A 16,274-nucleotide genomic window follows, 5' to 3' on the forward strand; every position below is an offset into this window, starting at 1 on the left:
ATTTTGATTAATTTGTAGTTAAAAGGTCAGTGTATAAACAGAGAGCCAAAACCACACATCAGTTTTTGTCCTCCCTGAAGCCACAGTGAGAACTGTAAGGGTGCAAAACTCCTGTCAATAACAGATGAGCTGTCCTAACATTGTGATATGTGCATCATTAACACAGAAAATGCATTATTAACAAGAATTTGAGACAGAATTTAAAAATGGATAGATAGATAGATAGATAGATAGATAGATAGATAGATAGATAGATAGATAGATAGATAGATAGATAGATAGATAGATAGATAGATAGATAGATAGATAGATAGATAGATAGATAGTGCAGGGACTACAACGGCAGAGAGGGCAGGTCTTAGTAAATGCTCCTGGAAGACTGATCTAGTGCTGTCAGTTGCAATGATAAATTCCAGCCAGAGGACGCCTGCAAGACAACACAGACAGACAGAAGAAGAAAAACACACACAGGAGGCCCGGCCCAAGCAGCAGGGTCACGGTTATGGCTGCAAATATGTAATTTCTTACATTTGATGCTGACACTTGAAAATAATGTAGTGATGAGCTGAAATGTAATTTACAATAATCAGAAAGTACCAAGTTCTATCTTCCATCAGTATTTAAATGTGGATGTTTGCCTTTTTTTAATGTAACAAAACGGCCTTTCCCCCCAATTTAGCAGCAACAAAGAAAACGTCAAACTTCAAACATGAAAGAGTTTTAAAATTTCACTGAATTCAACCACCAGTAAAGGTATTTGTTATGGTCTCAGTTTGATGGGAAGTAAAATGAGACAAAAAAGAGTCTCTGTGCTTCTAGCAGCTCCAAGCAAACATCAAATCCATTTTGTGATGAAGTTTCTCCAGTGAAAGGAGGCTGACTCTCCTCAGCAGCATCCCCCCTTCCCCCTCACAGCTTGCAGAGTAATTCGTCTGTCTTCCTCCAGATCTAACATTAGGGTTCTTTGCGAAAAGAAGCGGCGCCGGTTCGTGAATGGTTAACCCGAGTGACGGCGTTGGTTGTCATTTTGCACAGCGGACGAATGAAGCGGTCTGAAGCAACAGCTGCAGTGACTGCAGTAACACGCTCTCTGTTAGCGCTCACTGGTAGCGGCTCCTAATTGCAGGTAAGTTGCTTGTTTCTGCGTCGTAAATTGTGTTTTTTTCCCCCTGACTTTCTTTATGTTTGGAATAACGTCAGGAGGATGGGAAGGTATGTAAGAGCGAGAAATTAAAGGATGAGACTAGAAGTTTAGGAAATGTTTCCATCTCAGTCGTTTTTTGCATTTTCTTTACCTGTTTTTGAATTATTTTGTGTGTTCTTCTATATCCTCTGCATTTTTGTGTGTATTTTTTTTTTCCATTTTTTAAAATTTATTAGTTAATTAATAACAACAGGCCATTCGGGAATGTAATTAAAACTGGGCATTTCGGCAGTTCTTCTGTGATATGGTAGAAAATGCCACATATGCATAAGGCACAACACCTTTTGCGTTTATTATCAGGTTGAATGTAGATTTGTTTTTTCCCCTTTCAGAGTTGCAGGTCCGCGCTGGAAATGTAGGAGAAGAGATACACATTCTAGCTTTTCTTTTTTTCTCTTTTAATCTTGTTTTTGTTTTTGGGTCCAGTCACTCCGATTTCCATCAGACTATGTTCCACCAGCTGGCGGATCAAACGGTGAATGGCAGCTGTCAGGGACCCACCTTAGCGTGCAATAAGAGCGCAGATGGAGACGCGCTCGAGCTTCCCACTTTCTCCACAGCAGCCAAAGTCAGAGTTATCATCACCTTCGCTCTGTGCGCGGTGTCGGCGGTATGCAACCTGGCCGTGCTGTGGGCTGCCAGCAGCGGCGGCAGGCGCAAGTCACACGTCCGGATCCTCATCATGAACCTCACGGTGGCCGACCTGCTGGTGACTTTCATCGTGATGCCGGTGGACGCGGTGTGGAACATCACGGTGCAGTGGCAGGCGGGAGACGTCGCCTGCAGGCTGCTGATGTTCATGAAGCTGGTGGCGATGTACTCCTGCGCTTTTGTGACAGTGGTCATTAGTTTGGACAGACAGTCCGCCATCCTCAATCCGCTGGGAATCAGTGAGGCCAAAAGGAAGAGCAAAGTCATGTTGGCTGTGGCCTGGACCATGAGTGTCATCCTTTCACTCCCTCAGGTAAAAGAGGACATGGTGTTGCTACCCTGTGGGTTTGCAATTTAATGAGGAAAAAAATGAATTATTTTTTAAATTGGTAACCCAAAATTCAAGTTTTGATCGTAAATTTTGAAAATACGACGTGGGTAAACTAAATATAAGCACATGAAAACACTTTTGAATTTAAATATGATTTTGATTGATTTCTTCAATCTCTTTGAACAAAACTAAATAAATAATTAAGAAATAGATATAATGTTTTAATGTTTTAGATTTGGATTTTATTCTTTCAGTTTCCAGTTTAGGTCATCAGTCAAATGCAATCTTTGAGTTTCAGACTTTGGCTTTCATCTGATGTGGGGGAGCCATCATAATAGGTGGAGTTTGATGTCCCTGGCCAGATACAGTTCACTTTGATCTTAAGTTGGCCAGACCAGTGAAACTCCCTTTCTGTCAGTGTAAAATGGTTTAATTCCACATTTAATCTCTCACATATCTTAGTATAAGAAAAATAATTTTAATAATAAATCTCAGTTTTTCTATGTGGAAAAAGCTCTAGAAGCTCATTGGCCAGACTGACCTCTAATTTTAAAACATAATTTTTTTTTTGTTAATTGGCAGAAATTGTCCTTTTTTCTTTTTTTTTTCTTCTTCTTCTTCTTCTTTTTTTTTTTTAGAAAGAAATTATATCTTAATTGTTTATCTCTTAGTTAATTACTTTGGTGTAGTGTCAATGGCTATGGTGGAGGTCTTTATCATTTGGAAAAACTAAACAAACTTAAAATATTTTATGATGTTTTAATATGTGAAAAAAAAGCTCACATTTTTGAAGCTGTCCAGCAGGGCAGATTTATATCTTTGTAAGACTAATGAAGGTTCCCCCGGCCTTATTCTGTTACCCTTCAGTTAGCGCATAACAAAGGAGGCCAGGGACCTTCATCAGGTTGCCTGCAGGAACTTAAGAAGTCACAACATAACTTATTATACACAGTGTTCATGTGACTGAATGGTATGCAATTTGCACACTTTCAGCCTTTTGCACTCTTTTCAGTGTGCTTGTCACAAACCAGTGTGGCAGAGGTGCTCACACATGGGAGCTACTTGAAGTTCAGTGTCTTGCCCAAGGGTACTTTGACACAGAGAGACAAAGTTCCATTTAACAGACTTTTTAGACTTCACTTAATTTGGAGAGTGAGCTTAGACAGGGTGGTATTGGACTGGCTGTGCTTCTCTACTCTACTTTTGACCTGATGCTCAAGCAGCATCAGGTCAAAAGTGGATGGAGCTTTGGGCCTGAAAAGTGACGCCACTGTGGAAGTGCCTGAAGCTTGCATTCTTTCTCAAGGCCCCCAAAAGGTCTTCCAGTTGTATAGAGGTCTGAGGGAGAATGGCCCCATGCTCCTTCACTCTGTGACCTCAGTAAACACTTTTCTGATGATTTTATGGTGTCAGCTGCAGCTGCAGGTCATACTGAATAAAGAATAAAGTCATTTTTGTACATTTGTAAATTATCGAGATTCTAAGTGTCAGGAAAGAGGATTCTCGCTCTTCACATCTGATATCAAAACACCAAGATGGTGATATTGAAAACACTCAGTTTGAAGCTTCAAATTGGGATCTTACTGACCAAATGACCAAATCAAATAGTCACTACAGCCTTCTTTTATACAGTCTGTGGCTATAGGAGCAAAAGCCAGATTAAGAAATTCACCGGCCACACAGGATTGTTTGCTGACAGCCTGTCCAGGGTGTACCATGCTTTTTGCCCTGCTGGCACAGACTACAGCCACCCACAACTGCTGAATAAGTGGTTATATAAAAGGATGGGTGCATGGATGGACTGAGGTTTTCCCCTTTTCACATACCCCTGTGGTCATTGGCCACTTTCAATAATGTCTGATGGGGCTGATTTTCAGGTATTTATCTTTAATGTTACAGTGTCAGTGCGCCCCAGGGTGGCTGTGGCTACAACGTAGCTTGCCATCACCAGTGTGTGAATGTGTGCGTGAATGGGTGAATGACTGGATATGTAAAGCGCTTTGGGGTCCTTAGGGACCATAAAAGCGCTATATAAATACAGGCCATTTACCATTTACACAGGTGTAATTTTATAAAGCAGGAATATGCATAAGAAACACATCTTTAGGTGGGGAGTTTGACACAATGTAACACATGATATACTGCAGGAAGATTATTTGCAAGTCGTATATGTAAAATATTACGTTTATTACAGTGTTATCAGCTCACATTTTAGCTTTGATCATTACTGTGCCCTGGAGACTAATTTTAGACTTATATATGTCTTTGAGGAATATTTCATGAGTTTGGGAATCAAATCAGCATGTGTTTCCTGATTTTCCTAAAATTATGAAAAAACGCAATGCAGCATAAAAGGATTTAATCGGATGTCCCAGCGAGTCCCCCTCATTAAAAAGAAAAGTAACTGTTTAATGTTGTTTCTGCGCTTCCCTGTTTGTCATATTTCTTTCCCTTTTTGTGTTGTGTTTCTTCTTTTATTTACTGTTTTTTTCTATCTATTAATCTTAATTGAAACAGTAATTAAAAGTGAGCTATTACGCACAGATTTGAAACCCCATGTAAATAATTTGGGCGAGTATGACTTCAGAGTCAGTTCAGCAGCAGCTATTAGGACCACTGTCAGCTCGGGTTTCTGTCTGACAGTCTCAGCATTGCATGATTGTGAATCTGCTCCATCAGTGCTAAGCTGTCACCTCCAGGGTTTAAAAATTAAGCAAGTGTGGAAATGCCAAAAACTGCAGTTAATTGAATGGCCACTTGAAGCTGTCTCCATAAATCTAGAGCATCATATTTACAGCCTTTTACAAAACACTTTGTTTTCTCCCTATGGATACTTTCCCCATCCATGTCTACTCAATGGTGGTTAAAGAGTTCTTACTCAAAAGTCATACCTTATCAGGCGCTTGGCCACTTTAACTTAATGAATTGAAGTTTTTTTTTAAATATACAGTACCAAATTACAACAACAGTCGCATTAAGATGCTTTATATTATAAGGTAAAGACCCTAAAATAATACAGAGAAAACCCCAACAACCAGACAATCTCCTATGAGCAAGCACTTGACAACAGTGGGAAGGAAAAACTCCCTTTTAACAGGAAGAAAGCTCTGGCAGAACCAGGCTCATGGAGGGACAGCCATCTGCCATAGGTGAGAGGAGGGCAAGAGACACACTGTGGAAGAGAGCCACAGATTGACAATGATTAAATGCAGAGTGGTGCACAAATACATAGTGAGTGAAAAGAAGTGAATACAGTCTACAGCATCACTTAAAGGTTGATGGTTTATTTATTTTGGCAGATATTTTACACTATTTTTGATGAGCTTTGAATATAAGTTTCTTAAAACAGCTCATATAAAACAAAATGCTAAAAGGCTGTAACACACTTGAAACTTTTGTGTCAAAGAATAAATCCTTTCCACTAAAATTACAAATTCCTCTGCCACTGTTTAAACTCAGGTGGTAAAATAAAAATAAAGATATTCTGTCAGAATGACAGACAATTCTAAAGAGCTCTTTTGAGCATCTCAGTGCTTTTTTGTATCCAAATGAATGAATGCTCTTTGGTTGTCCGTTTCAAAAGGACAAGATTTCTACTCAAAAAGAAAAAAGACCACTTTAAGTTCTGAGGGGAAAATGTGTCCTTCAAGGATCGTACAATGGAGGAAACTACAGTTACAACAGCAAAAAAAAACCCATTTAATACTGCTCAGAACAGTATTAAATGCTTTAATAATGCTCAGAACAGAACATGTAGACTGGCTGTGGCTCAGGTGGTAGAGCAGATCAGCTACTGATCGGAAGGTTGGTGGTTCGATCCTTGGCTTCCCCAGTCTGCAGGCCAAATATCTTTGGGCAAGATACTAACCCCGAATTGCCCTCCGATGCGTTCATCGGAGTATGAATGTAGTTAATGTTGCACTCGAGTTTAGAAGTGCTTGTATGAGTATGGGTGAATGAGGCATGTTGTATAGAGCGCTTTGAGTACTCCGGGAGAGTAGAAAAGCGCTATATAAGAATCAGTCTAAAAATCAGGTACCGCAGGAGGTAAATGTGGTCCTTCTAAGGACAGAGGTACTGTGCTGTGAATCACTGGCTATCTTGTGGCTCCTTTGGGCCACAGATTCTTATTAACCTCCCCTTTAATGCTCTCTCTTGCATTGTAAAAGGACAATCCAGCATCAGTCCTCTGCACTCTTCTCCATATTCCTATATATTCTGTTGTCTTGTCCTCGCTTCACTACCAGACGTTTTCATTCCTCTCTCTGTTTCTTAGGTGGACTTTTTCGGCCATAAAAGGCAAGGTTTTACAAATGTTGTGCTCCAGTTAGAGATCTACACTTGCGGGCAGGACATATTTTGACGATTAGATAGTTAGATGGACCAGATTCTAAAAACTTTGCCTGGTCTGATGAGTTTCCACCCCAACATGTGTAAACAGCATGAAAGCACGGATCCATCTCGTCTTGTACTGTATCAATAGTTTACACTCCTGGTGGTGGTGTAATAGTATGGGGGATATCTTCTTCTTATTGGCACACTTTCAGCCCTGCTTGATTTCTTTGCTGACCATGTCCATCCCTTTATGATCACAGTGTACCCATTTTCCAGTGGCTATTTCCAGAAGGATAACACACAATGTCATGAAGCTCAAATATTTTCAAATTGCTTTCTTGAACATGAAAATGAGTTCACTGTTTTCAAATGGCCAAAGATACCAGACCTGAATCTAATAGAGTGCCTTTGGAATGTGGTGAAATGGGAGATTCATATCGACATAGCTGCAGTAACTGCGTGATGCTATCATGTCAGTATGGACCAAAATCTCTGAGGAATGTTTCCAGCATCTTATTTAATGATGCATTAAGGCAGTTCTGAAGGCAAAAGAGCAGTCCAACCCAGTACTAGGAAGGTATACCTTAACAAACTGGCTGGTGAGTTTATGTTATACACAAAGATATTTATGTTGCAAGTGCAATGTATTTTCTTCAGTGACTTATTACACAGAATATTTTTCAGCGAATAACTTAAATATCTCAAGTTTTTTCCTCAAATTTGTTCTCTGTACACATAATGCACAGCACTGAGTAACCAAAGTCCACGACCTCTAAAAACCTTCTGCTGAAAACCAAGAAAACAGGAAAAAAAACCCCTCTTGATTATTTCGAACTCTTCACAGATCAAAAGAGAACAGGCTCATGCAAACTGTTTTGCATGTTAATGCAGTCGTGCACACTCGATTCCCACGATTTCATCAGAAAACAATCAGAACAAGAATAAACCCAGAACACTTTATGGCTGCATGAATTATACTAAAATTTATAGACGGTATGCAGGTGGTGCATATCTGCACTTTTTTTTCAGCTTTATATCAAAAGAGCAGTGTGATCTTTAGTTACCAGAGGTGATAAAATGATACTTTCTCTGCTGGGTAAGGTCACGCTAACAAATCTCCCCGTGCCTCATACTGAAAGTCAGCGTGTAAACTAATCTAATGTACATATACCCTACTGCCAAGAGGTGATACAAAAGGACAGTTTGTTATATGCACATACTGTATTACTGATAAGGTTTATATGCACTTCATTCAGCAATTTAAGCTTGAAAACCAGAGAGACTGCTGGTTAAACGTTTTTACTGGATGCTCCACTGAAATTCTGCCAACGGCATTATATTTCTCCCCTTACCAATTTGTTGAAGAGATGTCTACATCGATTTAAAACATCAATAGCAATGACGTCGCCTTTCAACCTCGTACTGTTATATTATGAGCGCATTCTCTCTCAAAAATTAATACCGTGCTCCACTTTTGCTCTGAAAAATGTCAGGAGCTCTCTCACCAGTATAAATGTTGGGTGAAGAGTGGGCTGGTTCTTCCACGTAGTAATGCATTTGAGAGCCAAACTGGAAGTGAAAGTGTGGAAGGGAGCCAGATGTCAGCTCTTCTAGTACAGGTGGAAATCTTATTGGGGTCCCACACTGATAAACATTCATCAGAAACATGACTTTATACACTTTTCTTTGAAAGTGTATAAAGTTGATTGGGCTCATTCATGGTATCTACGATTTTTAATAAGAAAAGTGTCTTGCTCACACATGTCTATTCATACCTGGGAAGAAAATGCATGCATTTACCGATTTACAACACTTTTCTCATTTATGTGAGAGCCGCCAACAAACTCCAGTTTATGTTTTAGCAAAATTGCCAGGAGCAATTCTGCTGCTGTTTGTTTCTTTTCTCTTCACACAGACACTTAGATACTCAAATCCAAAATAAATGCTGGAGCCCCGAGGTTTGACTTTCCCTAGAAACACTGTGACTGTCGATTTGTGTATCTTCATAAACACATAATAAAGCAGATTTGAAAATTAGAAGCATTCAGATTGTGAAACATACAATTGTTTTTTAATTTCTTTTAGTGTAAAAACAGCAACATATTATGTGTTCGGATTTGGAGCTAAGCTTTCCAAACAGAATGCAAACAGAATGCAAACAACAAATATTAAACCCTGAAGCTGAAAAATGTTTTTGTTTTTCAGAAAACAAGTCCTAATTTGGAGCGTGTTTTCCAGCAACATGTTTTTCTAAAAGATTGGTTCGAGGGCATCAAAATCTCACTGACTTCTGTCATTAGTGGATAACCCTCTACCACCTGAGCCACAGCAGCCCTCAAGTAATTGCATTGCAGCCCAGCAGCGAAAGCAGCATGTTCGATTACCTGGTACTTTACTTTCATCAGGTATATTCGAGCAAGACATTGAGGACTATGGTGAAATGAATACGGTGCTGAGTCTTAAACAGAAATAATATCTGCTAAAGTAATGCACGGCTAAGTTAATGTTGTTTTTTTAAACTGTTCTGTTGTGAAAACAAACATAATTTCTCTTTGTATGGAAGTATTAAATGAACTGCAATTATATTGTGAATTATGAGTTAACATAATAATACATTCAAAGTAATGACCTGTCTATCAGTAGCATCTGGGATTCTGTTCCTTGTTTAAGGATACCTTGACACGTAAACAGAAAGGGCCAGAAGTGGAACCTTAAACCTTAAACTTATTGGACAATCCCTATTTTTTACTCTCTTCATGGTATCTTTTTAACCAGTCTGGAAATCCCTTAAGCTACTTTCAGCTTCTCCCTCATTGATAAGGGGGTCACCACTAAAGGAAGCTGCACATGTTTGATTTGGCAGCTTTTGACATCACATGCCCAAAGAGATTTGTGGCTTCTCCCAGAACTGAACCAGGGATTCTTTGCTTGTGTGGGGCATATAATAAACAACTATACTATACAGGTAGGGGAGACCGGGGATGGTTGTAACATGGGTCAGTTGTAACACTTCCAATTTCTCCAATCAGGACTAAGTTTCAAATGATGTGATTCATCCTGTGCATGCCCAATTCAGTTTTGCTATCACATGTGAAAAATCAGCACATTTTGTCAAACACAGACAATTTAACACGAAAAAAAGTAATTTGTATGCCAAAAAGTAAGTTTTTCTACTTTATTTCAATTTCTAATAGCATTATCTGCTTTGCAGTTAAACTCATCAAACTTAAATTATGTTATTTGTATGTCTATGGGGATATATTCTGTGTTGGTCTTTAGTGCTAATGTTTTAGCCGTTGGCTGTAATGTTAGCTAGTTCATGGCTATAGGAGTCTGGGTCAGTTGTAACAGCAACAGTCTGGGTTAGTTGTAACAATAATGCAGATGTTACAACTTACCACACTATTACTTTAACTTATATTAAACAAGTTGGGGCAACGACATCAGCAGAGAGAGGTTCACTGGTCGCCTTTGTATATGCGGTTAATGCCATTGGCAACACAACCACTGTTTGTGTTCCCACACATACGTTATGCAGACCACTGTGTCAGAGATGGACCAGTAGGAAGTATTGGTAGTGGAAATAAATCAGGATGGGTGCAAGAAACAGATTTCCTCATCTTTCTGAAGCACTTTGCAAACCACACCAAGGTAAGCCATGATAAAAAGTAATGGAATTGCGATGCTGGTGCACAACTATATTTTTTCAGCTTCATTGTTATGTTCAAAAGTTGGTGCAAGAGTTGTAGGTTACGATGCCCACTGAGCCAATGAGGCCAAACTCAAGGAAGACCAACCAAAATTAATGAAATATTCAGTTGCAGAAAATTCAATTATTTGTCTTTTTTGGGGGGTTGGAATATGTTCAAAAGCTAGATTTCTGCATTCTGTTACACACACACATAGCTACATAAATGGCTCTAAGTGCATTCATGTGTTGAATAAAAAAGATTACATGTTAATGTTTTGTCAGTACCCTTATTTCATTGTGTTACATTTCACCCCAGGATATGTTACAACTAACCCAGGCTATGGGGTTAATTGTAACATTTCACTCTTTGTGTTTGAGACCATACCATGCAATGGGTAATTGTGCTGCAGAGAAAATAGCTGCACTATTTAATAGCAGAGACATGTAAATACTTTGCATTACATTTTGAATCCACTACCTTAAAAGAGCTCCAATTTACAGACAGAAATGTCAAAAATGTTACAACTATCCCCGGTCTCCCCTACTCACACTTGTTGCTCTTATTCACAGATTTTCAGACAACAATTATTGACAAGGTCCAACTGCCTTAAAATGTGTGAGAATGATTTTAACAGACAAAAAAAAAAAAAAAGTTGTGCGTATTACAAATATCCCTCAGATGTTTTTACAGTAACTATAACAGAGACTGTAATAGCTGCAAGACGCTGAAAAAACAAACAAATGCCCAGACCACCTCCATGCAGAGATTTGAATTTCTAAAGCATTTTCAGACAGTTGAAGGTTTTAAAGGACGACCAATATCCTTTACTAATTACAGCAAAGTGTTAATCCCATAATGAAAGACGAGGCATTAACCAAGCATTTTCACACCCAAGCATTTGATCAGAAAACACCTTTAAATGTTATTCTAGAGAACATGCAAACATATTGTAAAATATCACTGTGTTCAGTTTTACTTCCTGTCAAGAGATGTACTCTAAGACACTCCTTCAGCTGAGAATCAGAGAGGAGAAACACACAGTTTTACTTGCATGCAAGGGCAGCCACAGAGCACTCGCACTTGGAGTGAGGGCTCTGAGACTCGCACTCTGCCACTGCCCTGGTCTTTATTTATACACAAGAAGAGTAATACAACAGTGAATACGTTTGTTCAGTGGAATGTTGATGCGTGAGCATGTGCGAATATGTGTGTGTGTGTGTGTGTGTGCGCGTGTGTGCGTGTGCCAGGAGAGGCTCCTCTACCTGGTACAAAGTGAAACTGCTTATTAAGCTCTGATCTAGCAGGTACTGCTCCTTCCCTGCATGATAACAGGTCACAGTGAACGAAAACAGTCTGACTTATAAAGAGGTCATCACGCAGTATTCTATCATATGCAAACTTATATCATTAAAAGCTTATACTGACTACTAAGTACAATTTTCTATTGACACTTCCTTATTAGATTAACTGATCATTAAATATTCATGATCCATTTTACATCATGCTTGACTACAGGATGGATCATGAGGATGCAGTGCCGTCGCTCAGTAGAACTTTTCTTGTCTTTTTTTATCCAGATGTTTATATTTCGCAATGTGACCATCACGGTGCCAGAGAAGTTCACCCAGTGCACCACCCATGGAAGTTTTGTCCAGCGCTGGCAGGAGACCCTTTACAACATGTTCACGTTTGTGTGCCTCTTCCTTCTGCCTTTGGCCATCATGATCTTCTGCTACACACGAATCCTCATTGAGATATCCAGCCGCATGGCTCGAAATAACTGTGAGTGTTCATTTTTAGTTTTTCAAAGGCTTCAAAAAACAATCGCTTAATCTGTACGATTTTCTCTCACATTACTGTGGAGGAACTTTGGCCCGCTCTTCTTTACGTATGAAATGTTGCTTCAGGTCATTCAGGTTTTGTAGGCATTTGTTTATACAAAGTTCTCTTAAGGTCCCGCCACAGCATTTCACTCAGATTGAGGAATACAAATGTTTCACGCACAAATCCATAATTTATTTTTATACCTGAATTTGTTCATATTTTAGGAGCAAATTCAGAAGTCCCTTCGACCATGCATAAGAACAAATGACAGCATGGTTAAATAGGCCTACTAATAATAACAATAATAATTAAAATTATTATTATGCTTTTTTGGTTGTTATTTAAACTTTTAAAAACCACCTTGAGCCACAAAATGCTCAAAATTACAAAGAAAAGGTATATAAAGAAAATAACATACTGTCGCTAAGGGAAAGCACAGCCACCCTTTGAAAAAAGCTTATTTCCGCCGCTTGTATCCATGACCTCATTCTTTCGGTCAGTACCCAAAGCTCATGATCATAGGTGATGTTGGAGATCTGTCATCACCACAACAGACCTGTGCAGCATCACCACTGCAGCCGTGGCACTAATCTGTCTGTGAGTTCAAACTTGTTCCATTATCTCTTATATCACCTTATGTTAAATGTTCTTATTAGTCATTTAAAATAGCTTCTATTATTATCATATGTCGTCACTTACAGTATAATTTCTTGGTACCGAAAATGGATTATTGAGAATGAGGATTTTTTTATTCACTGCAGTGAGTTTCTCATGTGGAGCTGACAGATAAGTCTTACTGGTCCTGGTCCTCCACCTTGTCCGTTTCTACTTTTTCTTGTACTCTGTTAGTATTTTTCATAACAATTTTAATTCCAAGCATTTTTTTACTTGAGGCACAGTATATGTCTCAGAGGAAATTAAATTGAGTACTCCTGTTATTTCAGTTTCAGTCTTGCTTTTTATTTATTTATATTTTCGTCACTCCATGGAAACACAAAACTACGCTTCTTCTGGCTTCTTCCTTGCACCTCAGACTCTATTATTCAATTTTCTACAGTCAGACTTCCTACTCATTTCATGCCTTAGAGGTGCAGGCTTCTCTCTTACAACATCTTGACCAATTTTTCTGCTTCACCTCAAGGTTAAAATATTTAATTATATAGGGAAACAGGTACTGAGCAGTATGCAGATAGATGTAAGTTTTATGGCGATTGCGCAAAGCTGCTGGTTCTGAATGATTCTGATCTTCTAACATACGCACACAGAGGTGGGAACAAAATATGCCCGTTTCATAAATTTGACAGTAATTTCATGTGCCAACAGATTTTTTATTCAGATTTCCTTGAGAATATAAGTAATTGAGTCCCAAAGTCCTGTTGCATGTTTGACTCAATGTTTTCAAGGTTCCACAGATGCTGTGCCAGCAAACCAGCCCAAATCCTCCCCTGTCCACCACCACTAACAGCTGGTATGAGGTGTTTATGCTGATTGTGTTTTGTTTTCTCTGCACTGTGAATCATGGCCAAACATTTCCATTTTTGGCTCCAAGTCTTGTGGTTTGTTCACATTGCAAACTTAAGCTGTGCTGCCATGTTGTTCTCAGTGAGCAGAGGCTTTCCCTTGGCAGTCCTTCCAAAAGGGATCATATTCATCATAACGTAACACGCTAACTGAGACCTGTAGAGTCTTTAGATGTAGCTCTTGAGCTGTTGTACAGTCGACCTTGCGGTGACTTTGATGAGATGTCCACCGCTGGAAAGATTTGGCATTGTGTGAACAGAAACCTAAATGCTCCAGACCAAAACTTCTACCAATTTTTTTGCTTTAAAAGAGGTGCCGACACTTTTGATAATGAGTTAATCAAGTGAATTATTCCTATGGATTGCAGTAAGGGTGCATAGAGTGCTGTGAACAGGCTTTTCCTCACATGACTGTATATTTTCAGAGACACATGGAGTAACGGACATGGTGCTTTCTTTTCTTCTAGTCCTGTCAAGAGATGTTCATCTACGCCGATCCCACAATAACATCCCTAAAGCTCGGATGAGAACTCTTAAAATGAGTATTGTCATTGTGACTTCATTCATCATCTGCTGGACCCCGTACTATCTGCTTGGATTGTGGTATTGGTTGTTCCCTGAAAAAATGGAAAAGACAGTTTCGCATTCACTGACTCATATGCTGTTTATTTTTGGCCTTTTCAATGCCTGTCTAGATCCCATCACCTACGGTCTGTTTACCATTCATTTTCACAAGGGTATGAGGAGATGCCGTCAAAGTTCAAACGCACGGACTGAATTAGAAAACAACACTCGCCTTGTACAAATGACTCGGCTGTCCTCTCGCAGGCAGATTGCCTCAGATGTTCACAGTGCAAGCACAGAGGTGGTAAGCGAAGGCAACATCATGAAGCGTGTCTCAAACCCAGACATGTCAATCAGCAAGATATGATGGCTTAAAGAATTCCATAAATGAATGTGTTTTGCTCAATGAAATCTTTTTGTGTTATAAATCGGTTCATGTTCCACCGATATAATTGATGTTGTATTATAGCTTACCTTGAGTTCAATAATCCTGTAGTTTCTCACACTTAATGCATCGAATGCCTCTTACATGATCTGAAATAGCACTGCCACATTTGCTGAGGGTGACTCAGTACAAACAGATTGCAAGACAATCTGTTTGTACTGATTCACAGAGAACTCACTCAATACAAACCGATGATACATCAGCTTAAACTTGCCATAATCTCAACATTTCAGGGCCACTCTTAATCAGAGTGGGGTTAAAGATAAGCATTTATTAGCACTGAATTCATTTGATAAACTCGACACTCAAAATGACCAGATTTTAATTCTGCTAATTTTTGGATGCTGCTTGCTAATAGAATGACATTGTTGGGGACCAAGCACACTTGGTCACACTCAGCAGGATAATTGTACAAAACCTTTGCAGTCCTGCTGGGACTGAAAAGAGTCTCTCTAGAAATACGATGGTTGGGCAAGAAAGTGAAGTAGAGATAAGAGTAGGAAATGGGAAATGACTTGGTGGTCTGTAAGGATCCTGATCTAGATGAAACCAGCTTGATTCATGGAGGCCTAATTTCAATGAACCAAAAGAAAGTAAATGATCCAACCATGCATCCATCTGTCCTTCCAACCATCGGTTCAATTAATTCAGCATTTCTGACAGGCCTGGATCCTACCCTAACTAACAGAATATACTGTGAATAGACTGGAGCCCTGTAATTTAACCAGTAAGAAATTCCCCGAAGGTTCTGTGTCCATGGCCCAACAGTTTAGATCTGTTTTGGCAGCACACTGGAGTAGTAAATGTTTGTTTCTTTTAACACCTCTGCTAGTCATCTTTTATCGGACATCTAATTGCCCTTAATTAGATGTCAATTAGAAAAGACAACCATGAACTGAACAGGGCAGCTTTTTAACTAAATGTTACTAATGCTCTATGTATTAAATGTGAGCCTATGCAGCATGTTGTTGATGCTGACTGCATGTCCAAAATCAGTTCTGTGTTTAATGTGCTGCACCAAAATCTAACTCGAGTGAAGGCTTATAAAACATCTTTGAGGAGAGCCATTTGGATATTTCACATTAGTATTAGTGTAATCTGTGTTGCTTTCTGTGACTGAGAAAAGGCTAAAGAAAATATCTGGATTTTGAAGCTTTGTATTAAAAATTTATCAGTAAATCAGACCTCACATAAACCTTTGCTCCCTCAAAAAAAAGTGGTCATTAGTAAATGTTTTCATGGTGCTGCTTCTGTTCTGCAAGATGTTGTAATGTGAATGTATTTATGTGTTTATTTATTGAATAAACATTTCTGCTTTTTTTCTTTGTTAATTCAGAAACAGTAAGAGATTTCCCACCAATTTAATGTACATCTGTCATCAAATAGAGCAATGCAGTGCATCTGATTGAAAATAACAATAATAATAATACAAATCCAGTTGCTGTCATGTTACATTTTACAACTTCTCTTTAGATTTAAGAATGAATTTAAACAGTCAGTTAAACTTTATGATATAAATCTGTGTAGTTTGGAATTTAAACAGCTTTGGTCCAAATGAAAGACAAAAAAGGTGCAACAGAGACGAAACAACAGGTTAACTATAAACAACAACGAAAAAGATTTTGCAGGTGGTCACACATCATTGCTCTTTTCTTATCCCCCACTCGTCAAGGATATTTCTCATCAATGCCTGACTGCCAGACTGATC

General features: G+C 38.9%; 1 protein-coding gene across 3 annotated transcripts; it reads left to right on the top strand.

Moving 5' to 3' along the window:
* The first annotated feature begins 892 nt into the window (after window positions 1-892).
* gnrhr4 (gonadotropin releasing hormone receptor 4) lies at window positions 893-15,822 on the top strand. Of its 3 annotated transcripts, none has more exons than XR_005613580.1 (4): window positions 893-1,126; window positions 1,631-2,168; window positions 11,791-13,505; window positions 14,025-14,121. XR_005613580.1 is itself a non-coding variant. In XM_039614302.1 (4 exons), the coding sequence occupies exons 2-4, from the start codon at window positions 1,653-1,655 to the stop codon at window positions 14,486-14,488; spliced, it is 1,185 nt and encodes a 394-aa protein (XP_039470236.1). In that variant the 5' UTR covers window positions 895-1,126; window positions 1,537-1,652; the 3' UTR covers window positions 14,489-15,822. The 3 variants fall into 3 exon arrangements, 2 of the variants coding, with proteins under 2 accessions (XP_039470236.1, XP_031587114.1); XM_039614302.1 differs by having other exon boundaries at window positions 895-1,126; window positions 1,537-2,168; window positions 11,791-11,995; window positions 14,025-15,822; XM_031731254.2 differs by having other exon boundaries at window positions 895-1,126; window positions 11,791-11,995; window positions 14,025-15,822.
* The last annotated feature ends 452 nt before the right edge of the window (window positions 15,823-16,274 follow it).

The sequence above is a fragment of the Oreochromis aureus genome, linkage group 7 (assembly GCF_013358895.1).
Source record: "Oreochromis aureus strain Israel breed Guangdong linkage group 7, ZZ_aureus, whole genome shotgun sequence".
Classification (NCBI taxonomy): Eukaryota; Metazoa; Chordata; class Actinopteri; order Cichliformes; family Cichlidae; genus Oreochromis; species Oreochromis aureus.

Bases quoted from the DNA above. Each gene is read 5' to 3' on its own strand.
- gnrhr4 (XM_039614302.1), top strand. From the start codon at position 1,653: ATGTTCCACCAGCTGGCGGATCAAACGGTGAATGGCAGCTGTCAGGGA. The intron at 2,169-11,790 runs GTAAAAGAGGAC...TTTTTTATCCAG, and splicing joins TCATCCTTTCACTCCCTCAG to ATGTTTATATTTCGCAATGT. The intron at 11,996-14,024 runs GTGAGTGTTCAT...CTTTTCTTCTAG, and splicing joins CCGCATGGCTCGAAATAACT to TCCTGTCAAGAGATGTTCAT.